This window comes from Crocuta crocuta, unplaced genomic scaffold (genome assembly GCF_008692635.1).
Source record: "Crocuta crocuta isolate KB4526 unplaced genomic scaffold, BGI_CrCroc_1.0 scaffold130, whole genome shotgun sequence".
NCBI classification, from domain to species: domain Eukaryota; kingdom Metazoa; phylum Chordata; class Mammalia; order Carnivora; family Hyaenidae; genus Crocuta; species Crocuta crocuta.
In genome coordinates, this window is record NW_027527920.1 from 9194639 (window position 1) to 9215916 (window position 21278).

General features: G+C 51.0%; 1 protein-coding gene across 3 annotated transcripts in view; it reads left to right on the plus strand.

Annotated features, from left to right (window-relative positions):
- Positions 1-21278, plus strand: part of RBPMS2 (RNA binding protein, mRNA processing factor 2) — a 41008-nt gene that overhangs the window by 14833 nt on the left and 4897 nt on the right. For all 3 annotated transcript variants that reach the window (XM_077747175.1, XM_077747159.1, XM_077747167.1), the window contains exons 2-6: positions 15721-15798; positions 16396-16434; positions 17144-17206; positions 17550-17700; positions 18477-18628. In XM_077747175.1, the coding sequence (XP_077603301.1) occupies positions 15721-15798; positions 16396-16434; positions 17144-17206; positions 17550-17700; positions 18477-18628 (483 nt within the window). The remainder of the gene's footprint in view (positions 1-15720; positions 15799-16395; positions 16435-17143; positions 17207-17549; positions 17701-18476; positions 18629-21278) is intronic.

Genomic DNA, 21278 nt, shown 5'->3' on the forward strand with positions numbered 1-21278 from the left:
CGGCCCGCTAGTCGAGGCGCTCCTCCGGTACTGCCGGGACTCCCGCCTTCGCTGGAAGGAACTGAGCGGGATTAGCACCGCCGGCGGGCGGCACCCTCACTCCCTTGCACTTTCCACCCTGACCCCTCCCGGTGACCTTGGAGGCCCTGGCCGGCCGCCCGGCACCTTGGTTCACTACAGCTGAGCTGTAGTCACGGGAGGTGGACGGGCTTTCCTTGCAGCCCCAGAACCTGGGCTTTGGCAAAGAGGTCAGCGGGCAGTTAATTAGTTGAGAAAGAGATGCCTAAAGATACTTCGTTCCCGGTTCTCCTACCCCCTTCCCCCGGCTTTGCCCCAGCCGGCAATCCAGGACCCTAGAGCTGGCCTGGGTGGGATTCTGCAAGGAAAGGCGACCTTATCTTGTCCACCAGACACGTGCTAAGTATGAGGAGGGAATGCGAGGCGGCTTCGTGGAATCAGCAGCAGCTGGGTGGTTAATGAGATGGCGAAATCGGGGAGGGTGTGTGCGTGGGGGGCGGTGGTGATGAGGTGGTGAATATAAACCTTAAGGCTATGGGCGGCAAATGGAGACCAGGACCTGGGCCGACAGCGACAAAAACTGATGTGGAAAGGGGACAGACTTTGCAGCTCTCTCCAAGGGCCTCTGGCCTCTGCTGTGTCACTCCAAGGCTAGGAGACCCTTCCTGCCCTGCCCTGGCAAGCTTGCCCAGGAAACCAACGGCCAGTTATCCACCCTGAGCTCCCTTTCCCTTGGTCTGGGGGAGAAACCGCAGATCCCCTGGTGGAGGCTGGTATTGCTACGTCCCTCACCTCCCTCCAATGTAGTGGCGGTGGTGCTGGCTGGCCAGCCGTGCTATGGGTTTGGTGCAGAATGGCGGCAGTGGCCCACTGCTGGGCTGGGCTCCCTCACTGTGGGAGGGCTGGTGGGAGGGTCACACCATGGGCTCCCTCACTGTGGGAGGGCTGGTGGGAGGGTCACACCATGAGCTCCCACTCTTAGTAATTCAGAGGCCTGCTGCCAGCCCTAGTCCACCAATGGCATGGCATCTTGAGAATCTAGGTCTAGATCTCACTTTTTTGGGAGGGAGGATGGGGGAATATATAACTCTTCGCTCTGAAGGGTGGCAAGGGAGGGCCTGACATTTGTCCGCTAGTTTTGCGTGGGTTTGGGTGCAGTGAGATGGTTTTGGCTCCTGAAGGCCTTGTCCTCCTTGGACCTTGACATGCCGACAGACAGGCCCGTAGCACTGATCAGAACCTTAACCCCATCCTGACTCTACCTGGTTGTTCAGAATCTTGCCTGAGTTGGGGGAGGGTGACAGTGTTGTGGGTGTTGGGGAGGGGAGCTGATCTCTGCTTGGCCTCCGGTGGGTTGAAATTGTGGGGGAGGAAGCCATCTCCTGGAAAGCTGGGCAAGGACCCAGAATACCACTAATGCTAGAGGGTTGACTTCAACAGGGTGTTTACCCAAGAGGCTGCGCTGACCCTCAGACCTACCCCTTTGAAGTGGGAAGAGTGAACCATGTGGCCAAACTAAAGTCTTAGAGAAAGCATTTGAAGAATTGGTCACTTTTTTCTAAGTGCCTTTTCTGAGAGAGAGGGCAGGATCCTCAAGAAGTGGAATCCTTGTTAACTTTTTGGGGGCAGAGGTGGGTTATAGCACTAGAGGTTCAAAGAGTCAGTGTACCTGGTGCTGATGGAGGGGCACAGGCCTGAGTTTCACAGAAGTCTAAAACTAAAGGCTCTGGGAATCTCCTGGAGCCCAGTGTCTGCTCTGGCCAGGTCATTGCAAGGATGAGCCCCCTTCCCTTATTAGCCTTCCGGCCCAAGAGCTCTTCTGCTGAGGTTCCATTTTGAATTGGTGGTTTGAGCTGTAACTGGATTTCTTCCTTTAGCTTCAACGCCCCCTAAGTAGTCATTTCTGCAACCCTCCAGGACCCACCATTTGGGGAATTTGTTAGCAGTGGTAGTTTACTATCATGACTGACCCAGGCTAGCTCTTGGAGATTAGGTAAAGCAAGCCTACAGAACCAAAGAATCTTACTCAACCTACTCATTCCTAAAGATATTAGGTTGCTGGAGAAAGGGGTATGTTTTCATGGTTCCAGAGGGGGTAGCAGTGGGGTTGCTCATCTTAAGCTCCTTTGCATGAACTTGACTCCCCCTGCATGGCCACGCTACCCCCTGGGGCTTCATCCCTATCACAGGCATTAGGTTCCTTTTCTGGACCAGGGGGTCAGGATTCCAAGTGAAAGATCACAGACTGGAAGGTGAGAAGTACTTGCCAGGAGGGGATGGGATGTGGTGAAATAGGGAGATATTACCAAGTGATGCAGTGATGCCACTGAGAAGGTAGAGGTCAGTTCTCCCTGAGATGTGGCTCGTTAGGAGGCTCTTAGACTTGTGCTGGTCAGAAAGCATTCCAAGAAGAGGGAATAGCATGTGTAAAAGTGAGAGGATTGTGGAGCCACATGACTTCCAGGAGTTTGCTAGGTTTCAGCAGGACTGGGGGCCACATTGTGAAGAGCCTGAGATCATGCAGGGTTGGGGGTAAATTGGCATTTTCTGTCACTTGGAAAGGAGAGGTGTTAGAAGCTTAGATACCCTTTAAAAGCTAAGGAGGGCAGCAAGGAATTAAGGAGAGGGTCTGCAGCGGAAGAGCTGAGTGTCCCTTTCAGTCTAGAGGCTCTACCTTAACCTAGGCAGGTCATGGCTGGTGCTGGAGCTCCAGAAGGTGAGGTAAGATAGCACAGGTCAGGCTTGCCTCTGATGCTGTGGAGCCCCAGACCCAAGCTTGTCTGACTGATTCTATAGGGATGGCTAGAGAGTTAGAATGTTTCTGGGAAGGGGTACCTGTGGTTTGAAAACATGGTCTGTTTTGAAAATGGAGACTTTAATTTCATAGTACAATGTAATATTGAGTTACAGTAATTATTCATTGTTGGGTGGGGGGCCCTAAGGGAAGTAGTATTTGGAATCTTGGGTGGGTGGAGTTCAAATTTCTAAGAGTTGAACGTTTTTTTGCCGGCCTAATGGTAAACTGTAACGGTAAATGGTAAACTGTAGAAAGGCAGGCTTTAATGGCAGCCAAAGGGGCTACAGAGTGACTGGAGGGTCTTGGTCTACTGCCTACTGCCCTCCTACTCCCATCTTTGCTTGTCCATTGCATCCAGTGGCTCTGGGCCAATGTGGCTCCTCGTAGGCAGGGCACCCCTGGGTCCACCGTGTGTCCTCTAGAGGTCTCTGAGGGACCAGCTGAGCCCCTGGCAGTATGGGCCAGGGTCAGCACTCTAGATGAAGGTGAAGGAATTCTGGGATCCAGCATATGACTCGGCCACTTCCCCTTTTCTCTGCCATTAAAAACATTTGACAGAATCTGGGATATCTTGGTGCCCTATCTGCAAGCTCTTTTTTAGTATGGAAGGAGGGAGGAGTCTATACTTCTGGGCATTTACCTGGACACAGGGCCCAGGCAGGTAGATCCAGGCAGATTCCATAGGCTGGGCTGCCTTCCTCCCTGGGAGTTGTTGTGGATGTGTCTTCTCTGCTCAAATAACCTAATAGAGACACTGTCCGATTAGCAGCAAGCCCGTACACAGTATTTGTGCCAGGCATTACTTGAAGTAATTCACCCTTTTACCTCCTTGAACTTGCACAACAGCACTGTGAATTACTTACATTATTGTCATTACCATTTTATAAATGAGGAATCTTAGGTTAAATAACTTTGATGTAGTTAGTGAGTAGGTAAGTTGGGATTTGAACCCAGGGTTTGCTCTTAACCACATGCTCACTTATACCTGCTGTTTTGTTTTATATTAGGGTTTTTGGTGAGTTTTGGGAGCAGGGGGAGAAAAGGTCCTGCAACTAAAGTTTTTGAGGCCTGAGCTTTGGGTGCTGCTGCTCCAGACTAGTTCCCTTTGGGCTGGGATAAGTATCTGAAGACTGGGTGATGGGAGCTGGCAGCCCTTGTAGGAGGAGCATCTTTATCACTGACAGGATTTAGAATTGCCAGCACAGGGCGATAATAAAACCAGATCAAGTCACTTTTATTATTGTTCAGTTTTCTACAGGTAATACAACCCCTTTTTTCCTGTGCAGGGGCTTACTGCTTTCATTCCTTCTCCCACCCCACCCCCTGCCCTGGTACCCTGATGATTTGGGCATTTTATTTTTTTTATTTTTATTTTTTAAATTTTTTAAATTTATTTCTAGGGGAGAGAGAGAGAGAGAGACAGACACAGCGCGAGCAGGGGAGGGTCAGAGAGAGAGGGAGACACAGAATCTGAAACAGGCTCCAGGCTCTGAGCTAGCTGTCAGCACAGAGCCGGATGCGGGGCTCGAACCCACGAACCGCGAGATCATGACCTAAGCGAAAGTCGGACGCCCAACCGACTAAGCCACCCAGGCGCCCTGATTTGGGCATTTTAAATAAGAAATGGTACCCACTCTAAAACGACTGTCTGTCATTTTTGTGGGGGTGGGTCATTCTGTTGGGTCTCCTTCTCTCCCTCTTCCCTGCTCATGGGCAGCCTGGCTAGCTTATTCTAGTAGGAACCAGCTTCTAAATCCATTCAGCATTTGGACATACTGATTTCTTCTCGTCCCCATCTCCAGAGAGAGTCTGGTGAGTACTCTGAGTGGAGTCAAGACATGAAGTGCAGGTGCCTGGCTTTTTGCTCTCATGGTCTCCACCCATTTATTCCATTGGGCCTCAAGATAGTACTGAGAGATGGAGGAGTCCACTCCACCTGCCCTGGGTGCTGGATTCCTACTCCAGGGCCTCCAAGCTCTGGTCACCCAGAATTGGGTTTGAGTGCTAGGTTCTGGTACTGCCCAGTGGCTCCCAGCTTCTGCTGGGCCATTGGTTTTGGGTAGCCCTGGCATGTGCTACCTTATTAGTTTCTCTGCCATTCCCTGACCATGGCTGCCTTAGAGGGGTCCTTACACTCCTGGCAAAGCCATGAGGCAGAGCCAATCACTAGACTGCAGAAACCATGCTGCTGTGAGGCCGGAGCTGTAGATATTCCACAAAGCTCTGTATGCCTGAAGCCCAACTACCCCCTGCCCAGGGACAGCATGGCCTCCCTCTTTCTGCTGTTTCCCCATCCTATCCTTGGATGGAAAAAATATGGTTACCTCTGAATGTGCCAAGGCTGACAGGTGGGGTCCCCCCTTCCTGAAGAGTCCATTGGTGGATCCATCTGTGCTGGGAGCCTCTGGAGTATAGCAGGGGCTTTGTGTAGTGGGAGGGTCTGTGTAGGCCTATCTGCCATGGCCTTTAGTCATTTATGGCTGACTGGGCAGAGGCTCTTGGCTGTCAGAAGTCATCAAGGCCACCTGTATAGTTCTGAGCAGGCCTGGGACTCCCAGGGAGAAAGGGCAGGACCTGACCTCGACCAGGCCATGGGATGAGTGTCTGGAGCACCTACCTCCCTTTTGTGGTTAGCCAACCTCTCTCTCCCCAGGTGGGTTTTGGGCTTTTACTGGTAGAGTGGGGGGTGGTTAGGAAAGGTTACTGGAATAGGATCTGAGGCTCTTTTTTGAGAATGTTTGTTGAAATGAAGACTGTGTGAAGAACTTCTGCCCATACTGGTCCTCATTCTTGATGTATGGTTGTGGCCATATCCAGGCACAGCTTGGGATGTTTGTGACTGGGGAGCTCCAAACCAGAATACAGTCCCTTGAATCAGCTTCCATTCCTGAACAGATTTCCTCTCCCAGCAGGAGCATTATGTTAGGAAACATCTCTTCTCAGGCTTCCTCTGTTGCCTTCAGGTAGTGTGCAGGTATGGTAGGCTCAGTGTTGTGTTCACGGTGGAATACCATCAGGTGGTTTAAGGGTTGGGGATGTTGATTTCGTAGCTGGGGAAGGGGTATAAGATTCCCCCAAGCCAACTCTTTGAAGCGTGGGTTGGTATGTGGTAGTGGTGACAACCGCAGCCCTTAGCTGGAACAAGCGATGGATGGATGGATCCACGCTGGCTGACCACACAGCAGCAGGAGGGATGTGGAGGTGGATGGCACAGAAGGGAAGGCAGCCTTGCCCAGAAGGCCTTGATGCTGGGGGCCCTGTGAGCCTGCCACTTGAGTTGCCTCTGAGAGTTGCGGCCCCTGGCCCTGTCTGGAACCAGATGAAAGCAGTCAGCCAGCCATGCCTGAGTCTGCACAGTGCAGTCCACACAGTTTGGTCTGGTTCCCTATAAATGAGGTGTAGGCCGGTACTCACAACAGGCTTTTTGACCAGGTGTGTTCCCAAGATGTTATGCCTTCTGTTCCTGGGGCTAGAAGTAGCTTGGAGCATGAGGTCTGAAGCCATTTTATTTAATACTCTCTACATACCCAGCCATGTCCCACCCTTTAGAGAACTTCATACCATCCCAGCTTGCTTCCCTTGATCCCTGTACACACACAACAGTCTGGGCTCTAGGACACACTGCAGGCTGTAGGGGAAGTGCCTCAGCTTCCCAGACAGCTTGGATTTTACTGCTGGCTCTGCCACTGGCTGGCCAGACACCTAATCCTGAGCTGTTTCTTCATCTGTAAAATGGGCCAGTAGTGCTTTGCCTCTTATATCAAAGGACTGTCAGGCTCACGTGCCAGATGGTAGGTATGAAAGACCTGTATACTACAAAGTGCTGCCCAGACTAGGTCCTGAGAGCCGCACCCTTTGATTTGGAACTGGAATCAGCAGGGGCAGGCAAAACACTGTGGAACAGATCTGAAGCCTGGGACTTCACACCAGGTCAGACTAATGGCATTGGAGGTGTCCTATGTGGGGGCAGTAGGGAAAGCTGGGAAGGGCCCTAGTCTGGGAGCTGAGCAGCCCGGAGCTCCTCTGAGGGAGCATGGGAAGCACTGAGGTTCTAGGACTCTGGCTGTATCTGTTTGCTCTCTTTCTCTGTGTCCTTGTTCAGCCCTTATAAGTCCTGCGTCTGCAGGCCATGTCACCACATTCCATCCACCTCTCGTCAAGTGGCCACACTCAGAGGGACTTCTTTCCCCGGGAGGGGTAAGAGCGACCTGCTGGTGCCAAACCTAAGCCTGGGACCTGGGCAGAACCCATCCCCCACCCTGCCCTCAACACACATGCACAAAAGAAAAAACCCTGGCCTCTGAGATATCTGGGCGGGGGGACATGTGTGGGAGACTGCTCTGAGGTTTCTTTTTGGCATCCCGAACATTGCCCCAGCAGAGACCCCTCCCAAACCTCCAAGCCCACCTTGGCCCAGGGCCTGGCTGCTGACTTCCGGCTCTGTCACCTTCTCATTCTCTATCCCTCTTTTCACCACTTTGCCTTCTTGTGGGCAGAAGGGAAGCGCTTCAGCTCTGAGCAGATGGAGGAGGGCAGTGCCCAAGTCTTATCCTGAGACTCACATCACCTTCTCCTACTTGCTTTGTATCTTACAAAATGGAGTGTGAAGGGCCCTGAGGCCACTGCACCCTTCGTCTACAGTTGAGGTGACAGAGGAAGGCCACAAAGCCACCTGCCTGCTGGTGGTCAGGCTGGGACTTCTACCCAGGTTCCCTGATGGTTGTTTTGTTTCCATGTCTGATCAGCAGGTTCTTGCTGAGCAGGAGGCTGAGCCCGAGTCAGGTATCTTGATTCTCAATGGGATTTCTTCCCCTTGGAGAAGCTAGAGCAGAGCCAGGTGTGATGGTGGCTGGTGCAGTCTTAGAAGGGACCTTTAGCATCTTGGTATCAGGAGAGTCATAAGCTATATGTAATGCAGGCTACATCTCATAAACTCCCATGGTCAGAATGGGGTGGCCTGGGCTTCCGTTTGGCCTCGGGGCTTCCTGGGGATACATGTGCCCAACTGCACTGTCTGAGGCATGTGTGTGGCCCTGTTCTGGCCCCTGCCTCAAGTAAGTGGGACACAGGGCTGCTCCTACTTAGCTCCTGGGAATTGGCTGTCTGTCTTCCCTTTGACCTCCCTGTACGTAATTCTGTTGAGGACTAACCATGGGATCATCCAGTAGGATACTCTCCAACCCTCCAGCCCCGAATCAACCTTCTGCAAGGGGCTGCTTCTGGCTGCTTAGGTCAAAGCCTAAAGGCCACTTATTTTCAAGGTGCCCAAGACTGGCCTGACTGGGTTCCGAGTAAGTTGGTGTGTGAGATTAAGGTCTGCAAAGAAGCGTTGACTCACAAGCACCTGGGGACCCTGGGCTGCTTCTGACATGTTCAGTGACCACAAGCAGCTCACTGGACCCCTGGGTCTTGGTTTCCTCATCTAGAAATAAGGTTTCTTCCAGCTCAAATATTCTGCATTTCAGTTGCTTCAGAGGGCTGGGAGTTGGGGAAGGATGTGGGAGGAGCTTATGAGAGGCTTGTTTTTCCCTTTTTGGATTTCCCTTCTCCCCCCACTCCTTCCCTAAGCGGTGTTTTCCATCCAGATGACACCAGAGCTCACAATAAGCAGCGAGTAGGTGGGAATTCAAAGCGAGTCCATCACTTGAATGATTTGATGGACAGTTGAAATAGTTTTCCCTTTCCAGATTGAATTCCAACTTTCAGAGATACTAAAGGATTACTGCAAAGTATCCATTTTCAAATGTCATTTTTATCTCTTTGGTAGGATGTATATCTATCACCCAGAGTCCAGTTTTCCCAAGTATGCCCTTCCTGTGAGGCAGGGATTTGCCTAGAAGGCAGGAGTCTGTCTTCTAGGGCAGAGTGTTCCTGGTGGACTTCCAGGGTTTATTTGGGGGTGGGCAAAGGGGGGTTGGCCCTACAGTTTTCCTACCTCAGCATCCTTTGTGGAGAAAGGTCTGTCCTCTGGCCGGGTGGTCCCTGAAATCCAAGGTGTGGTCTTTTCGATGATAAGGCTGGGCTTCTGAAGAAGGCTGTACTTGTCCTTCAGAGTTAAAGGATAAGAGGGTTTAATATCTATGAGCATTCCACTGGTTTTGAAAGCGTGTTTACCCTTTCTGTCTCCTAACAAAATCTGATACTTAGGGACCTGTCCTCTCAGCCACAATACCCTACCGCCACCCTTAACTGTGAGGTTGAATGTTTAACGCTCAGTGTGAAGGGAGCCTTGTGTCCAAAAGGTTGGGGTGAGTTAGAACTATAGGGTCCCGGGCATCAGGCCTGCCCCTCCCACGGCAGAAGAGGGCCCACACCTGGTGAGCGCAGAGCAGCCAGGCCCCAGCCTGAGTGCAGGATCTTTTTCTTGAAGGAGGGCCCCCTCTGACTGCCGCCCCAGTTGTGGAAGCTCTCGGCTGCTTTCCTCTGTGTAGACCCCCCCCCCCACTTTGTCTCCCAGCAGCCCCCTTCTTGTAACTCTTGCAGGGCCTCCATGTGAGCTGGGTCCCCTGTGTGCCCTGGGGGAGGATGGAGTCCTCTGAGCAGCCACTGACTAGAGAGCTGGCCTGGCTTGGGGACATTGAATGACAGGTCTGCCTGTGCGAGTGTCCAGGACCAGGAGAGATGTCCACCAGGATTGATAGAAAGAAGATGAGTCCTGCCTAGAAGCCTTTCCCACAGAAGCCTGAACTTGCACTATAAGGCTGATGCTGAAGCGCCTAGGTGGCTCAGTCGGTTGAGTGTCCAACTCTAGATAGTGGCTCAGGTCATGATCTCATAGTCATGACATTGAGCCCCACCTTGGACTCTGTGCTGGATGTGGAGCCCACATAAGATTTTTCTCTCCCTCTCTCCCTCCCTTCTTCTCTCCCTTCCTCTTTATTTCTCTCCCTCCCCCCTTCTCTGTCTGCCCCCCCCTTTGCTTGTACTCTCGCTCTAAAATAAAATAAATAGGGGCTCCTGGGTGGCTCAGTCGGTTAAGTGTCCAACTTTGGCTCAGGACATGATCTCACAGTTTGTGAGTTCAAGCCTTGCATTGGGCTCTGTGCCGATGGCTCAGAGCCTGGAGTCTGCTTTGGATTCTGAGTCTTCCACTCCCTCTCCCTCCACCTCCTCAAAAAATATATAAACATTAAAAAATTTTTGAAATAAATAAAGGGTGTCTGGGTGGCTCAGTAATTTAAGCGTCTGACTACTGGTTTCCTCTACTCAGGTCATGATCTCACGGTTCATGAGTTTGAGCCCCGTGTTAGGCTCTATACTGACAGCTCAGAGCGTGCTTGGGATTTCTCTCTACCTCTCTCTGTCTCTCCTTCGCTTCCATTCTCTCTTTCTCTCTCAGAAAATAACATGAATTTTTTAAACAAAATAAATGTTAAAAATATATAAGGCTGATACAGTGGGTGTTATGATCACCTTGCTCTTGAAGCCTTCTGTTTGATTTCATTGTTTCTGAACATCTATAAACAAATGTCAGTTTGTCTAAAGGAAAAACATCAGACACACAGATATGAATGAATTTGTCAGAGTCCCTTCTTCCTACTTCTCTTTGGAAGGTGATCTTACTCTGAGCTGGGGAGGGCTGCAGAGGGAGAGAGAGGCTGCCAGTGTGGGGCCTGAGGGAAAGATCTAGGAGTCTGGGGAGCCTGGGTGCTCCGTCATGCTGGGGTTAGAAAGTGAGTTGAGAGGCTCCTTCTAGGGAACATTCCCTCCACAGGAACCTCAAGAATAATGCTGGGGGTGAGGGAGGCCACCCGGGTCCTGCCCTTCTCTGCCTCGCCCCTGGAGCACTGGGAGTGAGCTCAGGGGCCTCCTGTGGAAGAGGTGAGGAGTCCACCCCCCCACCTCCATGGCACTATATATGGGCCCAGCACTAGCCAGTGGGAAAGAGCCTAAGAACATGCAGTGAAGACCTAGACAACCCCAGGAAGTCTGGCCACCAGTGATATCCTGTGGTGTGGACTTAGCAGATGGGGCTGGACCTCCCCCACCCCTTGACTCCCAGCAACTCAGGGGAAGGACAGGCAGCAGGACTTGCCTAGGGGAAGAGCAGCCTCAGTTCCCAAAGCCTGATGGATGGGGGACACAGTTGTGCCAAAGGCCTTTTGTTTCCTCTAGGCAAGCGTGGCACTGGCTGAGATCTCAAGCGCAGCCGAGTCTGCTGCTGACCGTCATGAAGGCCGCATGGCCATGTCTGCAGTGACCTGAATGGGCACATCTCTCTAGCCGAGTTCCTTAATCCATGTTGAATCTGGTGTTTCCAGCAGAAAAGCTGTTCCTCAGCATGTTTCTTCTTTCACTGACCTAAAGATTCTCCATACTGTCTCGACTTCTCCCCCAATACCTTCTGTACCCTGTTCCAGACATACCTTCCAATAAGGATGTGGCTGTGGTCCAGCACTGTCTGCCGGTACTTGCCATAAAGATGACAATTTTATTATTTATTTATTTTGGTGTGAGAGAGAGGCAGAGTGTGAGAGCGGGAGGGGCAGAGAGAGAGGGAGACACAGAATCTGAAGCAGGCTCCAGGCTCTGAGCTGTCAGCACAGAGCCCAAAGTGGGAGATCATGACCTGAGCCGAAGTCAGATACTTAACCAGCTGAGCCACCCAGGTGCCCCTAAAGATGACCATTTAAAAATGACTGCAGTTGCCTTCGATGTTTCAGGATGGGGGAGTATAATCCTTTGGGTTGTCTGGACACTTCTGGAGAAAGAGTAAGTGTATGGAAGGAGAAGGGTCCAGGTAAACGAGTTTGGTGCCTTTAGCAGCCTGGGATTGTGTAAACCACCCCTTATATTTTCTTCAAATACATTAACACATTTTTTTGTGTGTTAAATTCTTGTACTAAACATGTGGGGTAGGTGGGATGTGTGTTCTTTGATTAGTCTTTCTCTCTTGGCATCAGTCAGCACTTGGTGCCTGAATCCTGGTCTGTACCCGAACTCTTTGCTGAATGTTGTACCTTATGGCCATGAGACTGGCTCCAGTAAGTGGCATGGAAGGAGTGGTCTCCAGTACCAGCCTGGGACACAGGACTAGGTGGTGAGGCCTTGGAGAAGTAACTGTGTGTTTCTGTCCCTACTGTCCCCAAAAGGATTCTGACTATGCCATCAGCTTACTCTGTCACCTTCCTATTCTGAGCCTCAGTTTCCTCATCTGCAAAATGAGGATATTGAGCTAGGTGGTTTCCATGTGCCTTCCACCTTGATCATTCCCTCCCTGGGGAAGAGAAACACTAAAGAATCCATTGACTACCTAAGGTTGACTCATCTGCATTCCCAGCTCCAGACTGACTTGGATCCAATCCAGACTCCCTAGGCAACCTTATAAATAAATGGCTCATGGCACCTGATAGGGAAGGTTTTTGTGCAGGTGAATGCTGTGATTACAGGAGCCCTAAGGGAACCAGTATTTTGTTGAGCCTCTCCTACATGCCAGGCATAAAGTGAGCTCTTCATCCTGGAGGTAGATGGTATCATCATTGTACAGATGAAGAAACTGAGGTTTGGAGAGGTGAAACAGCTTGCCCAAGCCAAGCATGAAGCTGGGGTACAGACTCTGGCATAACCAACTGAAGCCTGTTCTCTTCCCCACATGTGGTGTCACCTTGCCCTGCTGGGCCACATCTGTCTCTGGCTGGGGGTTTCTCCTTTGGGGGACTGAGGTGCATAGAGATGGGTGGCATCTCAAATGCTGAGACCTGACCCTAGGTACCTTGTGATAGGAAAGTTTCAAGATTTGGTTCCTGTCTCTGGGGTTTTATAGAGTTCAGGTGGAGGGGGTAAGTTCAGATTGTGGGAATGATAAAAGGCAAGGGGTCCTGTCCCCATAGGACTTCTGAGGAAGGAGAGGGGAGTGACGAAATAGAGGGACACACAAGATGAGTGCCTTTTAGTGAAGGAATGAGGAAGGGTAGGGGTGCCTGTGTGGGTTCTTGTCTGGGGCCTGGAATAGTTGAGTTTGGGGCAGGACCTGATGGAGTTGGGAGAGGCAGGGAGGGTGGGCTCTACAGCCTCTTGTCCTCTCCACGTATAGTTGACCAGCCTGCCAAGCTTATACATCCTGCCACCTCTGATTTGCCTGTTTCTTCTTAGTCTTCCCCCATTACTCCAGATTTGCTGTCATCTGTGGTGCCTGGGGAAGAGAGTGGCTACTGAATGAACAGTGGCAGCTCTGTACCCACCCATGGGGCCAATGAGGCCACCCAGGTACCACTTCTGTCCCCACAGCAAGATGGATTGTTGGTGGCATAGATGACTAAGTCAGGGTCCCTGGATCTCACCCAGCTCAGCTCCTAAGCTGCATGTGCCCTTTCTGGGCCTTAGTTTCCCTATTTGCACAAGGGGATTGGCAGAGGGGGCACATCATCTGCCAGGGCAAGGTCAAGTGAGAACCAAGAAAAGTATTCAGGTTAGGCTTCCTTTGACCTAGAGGAAAGGGACCCACCACCTAATCCATAACTGCCTGACCCCAGGTTGTTTCCTGAGAGGTGGCCAGGGACAGGATGGTAGCTGTATTGTAGCATTTCGGACACTTGAGAACCTAAAAGATGGAGGCAGAAGAAAAAGGTCATCTGGCCCAGCAGAAAGGTTGGAAACAAGGATCCTAAGTGGGAATGAGGAAAAGCTCCCCCATACTCACCCTCACCCCCACCCCCAGCCCATGCAGGAAATTTTGTGCTGAGAACTTGCTATTTAAGGGAGCCCCAGGGGAGGTCTGGCCAGAAAGGAGCCATTTGAGGAAGGGTTTAAAATTAGCCTGGGTGAAATGGGTGGCCCCTGGGGAGAACTGAGGCAGAGGTTTCTGTGGGGCAGCTCTGGCTCCATTTCTTTGACCAAAATCACATCCCGGAGAGGAAGGAATAGTACTGATCCAGGTCCTTCCAGCAGGGCCCTGGTTGGCTTGCGCTCTTTCAATCCATCTTCGGGAGGTGGGCTTGATGCTCACATCCTGGAGCCCAAAAGCCGCCCGGATAAGTAATCAGGAGACCTGGGTGACATGTCAGTTAAAGGTTCTTTCATCAAAGGGGAGGGGTATAGAGGACTGTTGCTCTCTGGAGCCCAGGAGCTGGGCTTACACTACCCTGGAACTTCGGGCCGTCCAGTTTTTCCCAGGTGCTTCTGGAAACAGGGCCATGCTTGAGAACTGTGTATACAGGAACACAGAGCTGCCAAGGCCTGTGAAATGTGCAGAACCTTCACCCCAGGCCTGGAAGCAGAGGCGTGTCTGGTGAGGGAAAAGCATGACCAAAGGGGGAAGATGCATCCTAAATGGCAAAGACTCTGCTTGGTATGCTTCTTGGCAAAAACCCACGCGAGAGAAGAAGCTTGTCCTCATCCATTCTTTATCAGCCACGTGCTGGGAGTCATTCTTGTGTGGGTGGGGCTGGTGACACTGGTTACCAGCAGCTGTTGGGGGTGGTTTCCTTTGCCATTCCTGGCTCTGTTATTCAGATCTGTGTATTCACTAGGCAGAGGTGGAGGGGTAGGGGTGTCCGTGTCTGCCTGCATTGGGTATAACTTGGCGTAGCTGCCCAGGTTCCTGATTCAAGCCATTGTCTCTGAAAAGGCTGTCGCCTGGGTTCGCCAGTCCATCACTGGAATACAGAGGAAGTTCTTTGGTGCCTCTGAAGAAGGGGAAGTGGCCCACCGTAGGGCACCTAAATGCTATCAGGAAAGGCTACCTGGCGGGGAGGCAGGCTGAGGCACGTGAGCTTTTTCTTACACTGGCAGGGGTGAGTTGAGAAGACTTATGCTTGGCTTGGTGGTATGAAATGTTACTGGAAGGGCACCTGGGTGGCTCAGTCAGTTAAGTGTCTGACTCTTAATTTCAGTTCAAGTCATGATCTCACAGGTTCATGAGTTCGAGCTCCTTGTTGGGCTCTGTGCTGACAGTACAAAGCCTGCTTGGGATTCTGTCTTTACCTCCCCCCGCCCCCCGCCCCCACCCCTTTCCTGTTTGTTCTTTTTAAATAAACAAAAATTTAAAAAAAAAGACTTGAAATCAGGAGTCAACTGTATAGGGAAGTTCTATTCATTTTGATTTTTCACAACTCAGCTATAGTTTTAATATATATTTCTAATGGATCTAAATGAGGGGGAATCCTCCCTCCCTATTTTAATCATTGCCTGATCTGGCCTTGCTAGTTGAGCATCTGGTGCCAGCAGCATTTGACTAGCAGTAATAACTTAGAAAGAGTGTCTGCCAACACTCTTAGGGACCTCACCTACAGTTCAGGAGGTGGAGTTTGGTTGGAGTCACAGGATGGACACCTGGTGTCTAGCTTTGGCTTTACCATTGACTTGTAACCATGTTCAGGGCAAGGCTCATAACTTATAGCACCATCTCCCTCACTTGAAGCTGGTAGATCCTACTCATTTTTCAAAATCCAGCATAATTGTCACATCTCTGACTCCTTAACCAGGTTTCTTATTCAATAAGCATTTAATACAGCACCATGCTAAGAAGTGGGCATAGAGGCAAGAATACAACATATTCCCTATCATTGAAGAGCCTACATCTGGCGTGCAGTGTGGCATAGGACTTATGATCCATTTACATCCTTGCCTCTTCTAAAGACCAGGCAGAAACTCTCAACCTGGGGTCCAATGGTATCTGCTGAAAAATATATACATTTTGACTTGTATATTCTTGGGGGGTAAGACAGCATAGCTTTCTTCAAGTCTTAGGAGATCCTTGATCTGAAAAAGGATCCTTGATCTATGTGCTTATGACACAGGGTTCTCCCCTCTTGCAGCTAAATGCTATGAAACTCCGAGTGTTCATTTGCCTCGGCCTCCAAAGGAAGCCCAGAAAGTACAGATTTCCTCCTTAAACTCTGGAAGGATTTTAATTCCTTCCTGAAGGAAGAGCCATCATCCCTGTCTACTGTGGTCTCTGTCCCCAGGTCCGGACACTATTTGTCAGTGGCCTCCCTGTGGACATTAAACCCAGAGAACTCTACCTGCTCTTCAGGCCATTCAAGGTAAGTCTGGACCCAGCCACCCACGGGCAGAGCTTTACGAGGGAGAAGCATCAGGAATGAATCTGACCTGGGTTGGGCAGCGGGAAGGCAGAGGACAGTGTATCAGAAACTGTGATTGCAGACCTGGCTCTCTGTCATGGTTGTGCTAATTCACATGTTGCTTTCGTAGATCACTTAGCCCTTCTGAGCCTCTCATTCCTCATCTGTAAAGTGGAAACAGGAGAAAATCGCAGTAGGCTTTGCCATATAAGGAATCTTTGAGATTCAGTGTAGTCTTTTCAGTGCAAGTTCTGAGAAAACTTTAAAAAGGTGGGGTCTGTGCTACCAGATTACAAGTGAGTGGAGCAAACGGGAATTTACGCACGAAATGATGAACGCTACCACATGATGCCCACCCCGTGTGCTAGACCGTGTGATGCAGAACACAAGGGCAGAGGGCACCCAACAGTGGTGGAGGTCAGGGTGGCAGACACGTGGTGGGGGTGGTGTGAGAAGGGGGTAAGGCAAGCACTGGAGAAAGGGGGGCTGACGTCGTGGGTGGCTGGGCTAGCACAACAGGCTTCTGACCTTCCCCGCGATGACCATCTCTCTCTGCAGGGGTATGAAGGGTCCCTGATCAAACTCACGTCGAGACAGGTAATTTCTCTCCAAAGTTTTTTTTTTTTTTTTTTTTTTTCCTCCCAGCCCAGACTGACTGCTGAGCTTGGACCTGAGCCTGGTGCCTTTTCCTCATCTTGAGGCATTTGGCAGCTGAGACCTGTTCCTTCTCATTCTGTTTCTGTTCTGGGCTGACGAAAGAGCACCCTGCACAGGTCCCCTCTCTTTACCAGTCAGCTTCTGGTCCTCCCTTTCTGGCTTTTGAGAAGCTACACCCTGGCCCCAAGACTGAGGACCACAGACATGGTGGCTGTGCTCTGGCTTCTGGCCCTTGGGGGATCATTTGGGGTCTGGAGTGAACCTTCCAGAATAAGTTGGAGAAACTTCTAACCTGTTGCCCGTTGATTGCACATGGAGCCTTTCCATGTCCTTAATATATTGGTGTCCCCTTTCTTGCTGGGGAAAACCCTAAAACTTAATTACCTGCATGTATTTAAAAAGAAGTTTTACTGAAAGAGTGATGTTTAATGCAGTGGGATGAGGCTGTATTGGCATCATTTCCCACAATATAATACCTGGATGGGAGACTTTTAGTGCATGAGAAACTTCTACTATTCTAGCTGAACATAGGATATAGGCAAAAAGTTGTGGATGTTTTTATTTTCTGTTTTTGTTGCTTTGTTTTATTTTTGAGGAGGAGATGGAATGTTGGGAAAGATATGAGGATGTTCTCTCTTTTTCCTCCTAGCCTGTTGGTTTTGTGATCTTTGACAGCCGAGCAGGAGCGGAAGCAGCCAAGAATGCATTGAATGTGAGTAGATCGGGCTTTCTCTGACCCACAGACCTCTAGGCAACAAGTATTCCTGTTCTATCCTCCACGAACTTTACCGCACTCCATGCCACTAAAAAGGGCCTACAGATATACCTGAATCCCCCAACATCCTGGGCCAAAGTCCCTGGCTGCACTGTCTGTCAAACGCTACTACACATAAGCCAAGCAGTGTGTCCTATGTCTTGGCCCCTGCATGGGTGAGTCTTTTAGGCAAGATCATTTCTGGGACCCTTCTGTACCCATTACAGTGGACAGATAGTCTGAGCCCTACAAAGTAAAGTCTTTTCCTTCCTTTCCTTCCCTTCCTTCCCTTCTCTTGTAGGGTATTCGCTTTGATCCCGAGAACCCACAGACCCTGAGGCTAGAGTTTGCCAAAGCCAACACCAAGATGGCCAAGAACAAGTTAATGGCTACACCAAATCCCACCAACGCTCACCCTGCCCTAGGAGCACACTTCATTGCACGGGACCCCTGTGAGTGGCGCTTAGAGCTATCGTTTGCTGTTCTTTTACTTGGCCCAAGCGAGGGGCCTGAGTATAGTTGCGTACAGAGGGAAGATAATGCAATTCCCACTGAGGGAGTCAGTCCTTTCCAGGAGGCTTCTTGTGTCCACAGCCACCTGTCTCTGTGGGTTCCATGCTTCCTTCCTCCCCTTGTAGCCTTTGCTGGGCTGCAGACAGACTGAGCTCCTGAGCAATCAGCATTGTCCAACTTCCCTGAAGCCTTCTCTGATTTTTCTTGGTTGAGATGGGCAGAGGCCCATCTGAGGGTTTCTTCTTCTTCTTCTTCTTTTTTTAAAGAGTAGGAGTTATTTTTTATTTATTATTTTTTTAATGTTTATTTTTGAGAGAGAGACAGAGACAGACGTGAGTGGGGGAGGGGCAGGGAGAGAGGGGGATGTACAACCTGAAGCAGCCTCCAGGCTCTGAGCTGTCGGCATAGAACATAATGCAGGATTTGAACTCATGAACCATGTGATCATGACCGGAGCTGAAGTTAGACACTTAACTGACTGAGCCACCCAGGCACCCCTCATCTGAGGGCTTCTTGAAGCAGGTAGGATGCTCAACACACCAGGCCAAGTTAACCTTGCTTTGTTCCCCTGGTCTTGCGGTCCTTGAGCGAAGTCTGGCCTGAGTGGGGAGCTTATGCTTCAACCATAGTAATAGGTCCCCTTCTCTGTTTGGAACGGTGTAGTGGAAGGGGAGACCAGTGTTCTGACAGTGGGGGCTGTTGTCTCCCATTGTAGATGATCTTATGGGGGCTGCTCTGATCCCCGCATCCCCAGAGGCCTGGGCCCCCTACCCTCTGTACACCACAGAGCTGACCCCAGCCATCTCACACGCTGCATTCACCTACCCAGCTGCCACTGCTGCTGCTGCCGCCGCCCTACATGCTCAGGTAAGCCCCTCTGGGGGAGAGGCGGGAAGAGTATGAAGGAGGCTCTAAGCTGGCCAGACTTTGTTCCTGGATGGCCACTGGGCCACTCATACCTCTAGAGCTGCTGAACTGCTATCTTCCATGACGTTCTGTTTAGGGCTTGGGATCAGACAGAGGGGAGGGAGAGGATTAGCTGTGAGGCCACATCGGGGATCTGTGGCAGAATGTGAGCGTGAGAGAGACCCAGCCGTGGTCCCACCACCCACTGAACACATTTAGGTGGGCACAATACTACGTTCTGCCCGTGGTGACAAGTGAGATTTGGATCCCAACCCGAGTATGGTGTCTTGAGCCAGGCAGGCCGCCTGTCTCTGCCTCTGCTTCTCTGGTCTTTACGAACTTCAGAAAGCATGTAAAAATTTCTGTGTCTTGACCTTTTTACTATCTGGGAGAATGAGCACGGCATTATCTGCCTCAGGGTTGTGAGAATGAGATGTTAACACTTGTGAAGGGTCACCACCACAGGCCCCTCACACCTGGAGCACGGAGTGCTCAGTGAGTGTTAGTGCTTGTTTTCATGAAGCCTGGACACTCTCCATGGTGAACCTGTGCCAGGGTGTCAGGAAAGAGGGAACGAGCACTTCTAGGGGAGAGTTTGGGCAGTTACTGCTGGGCCACTCACCGAGTGCCATACCAGGTGCCCGAAGCCAGCGAGCTGTGGCCCGTTCCAGCCCAGACCTCACTGACGCAGTGACAGGAGGTACTGCCAGGTGTATGGACAAAGTGCCACCAGGGAGCACAGGGGGCTGAGGAGTGATGGCAAGCCCACTCCGGCCTGTGATCAGTAGAGTGAGGAAGAATTGAGCCTCGGGAAGAGCGACCTGGCTGGACAAGCTGTGCTGTTGACTGTGACGGAGGTCTTCTCACCAGGGTAGTAGGGCACAAGGAAGAACAGGATGTGAGAAGCCAGGCAGGGAGAGTTCACAGGAACCAGAAGCTGAAGTGGGAGGAGTTGGGTGCTTTGCCCAACGGGGGGCTCTGTGCATGTCTATGTCAGGTCCTCTGAAGGGCTTAGTGACATCTGGATCCACTTAGTTCCAAGGTAGAAGGTATGGACTCCCTGCCTACTACCCTAGCAAGCCGTTTTCCCCCAGCAGGGGAGTTCCCCTTGGCCATGGCCACTTGAGATTGTACTGAGGGCAAACGTGTGGTTAAACTTGGCACTGTTCCCCAGCTGTGCACCACAGACAGCTGGAAAATTGATGAGGGGATAGGAAGGTGGTAAAGATCATTCCCTAGAGAGAGACGTTTGGGTATTTACCACAAACCAGGTTCTGTGGTGGGCACAGCGGGGTGAGCCCAGAAGACTGTCCTTGTCCTCCATGATGTGGCAGCGTGCAGGAGGCTGGCAGGAGTGCTCCCGGAAACACAGGAAGTTTCACTGCAGGAGCCCTATGAGACCTTGTTGGGCTCTCTGCTCCGATCCCAGCTGTGCAACCATTTAGCTACCTGATCTTTTGCAAGTGACTTCACCTTGGGCCTTTGTGTGTGTCCTCATCTGTAAAATGAGAGGGCGAGATCAGATCAGGTGGAGAGGTTCTACCCCATCTGCTCCAAGATGCTTGGCCGTGACAATGGTGAGGCAGATGTTGGGAGCCATAGACAGTATGTCAGGTTAATAAGCAGAAGTGCCCACCCAGTTGGCTGGAAGTGGCACTGTCCTTAAATTCCATACTGCAGGGCTATGTGCCTTCCTCTTGTCTTCCTTTCCAGCTTCCTGCCTCCCACCACATCCACACTCAGTGGCTGTCCAACTCCAGTCCAGCTGCTTCAGTCCAAATCCTGGCTCTTTCAACACGTGTGTGACCTTGGGCAAGTTATTTAACCTCTCTGGGTCTCAGTTTCTTTGGAATGGTGATAATCATACCTACTTTGTAGGTATTTGTTTTTCTCACATTAGCATAGAGGAAGTGCTAGAGAAGTGCCGATTATCATGGTTATTATTTAATATCATTATTATCTAGTGCTCTCTGGGTCCTCTCTGAGGCTGGAGGCCTCATTGTGTCTCAGTCCCTGTCTCTGGCCTCCCTGGGATGGGGATAAAGCCCACCACGAAGGCTAATGACATTTTTCAGGAGGCTGGCTAACAACAAGAGATTGGACCAGGTCGTAACTAGTTCTGTCCCGGCTGCTGGACTTGTGGAAGTCCGTCTCCACAACAGTAGAACGCACTGTCTGGACCACATACAGTCAGGCACGAGAGCATTTTCCAAGTAGTAGCACTTATGTCTTTTCCTTCCAAGAGCTCCTTCCCTGCCCCCTCACAGTGCTGCCCACAAGTGGATGCTATTGATCCTAAGGGCATTATTCTGAACCCAGAGGAACAACAGAACCAACTCTGCCTATGAGCAAGGAGGTGACTTGGAGAGAAAGTAGTAGCAAAAGGGGATGAAAAGCTGTCCTTCCTCCCTCTATGCCAACATGCAGACCCTGACTGTGTGCCTTTTGCCACTAGCTGAGTCTCGGCCAAGGCATCCATATGTGGCTGCAGGGCCCAGACCCACAGGAAGGGGATTGGGGATGGCTTAGTCCTGCTCTGTCTTGCGTGAGGCCATATTGCTCCACCTTCTGGTCCTCTTTTCTTTTTTCTTTTTTTATGTTTATTTATTTT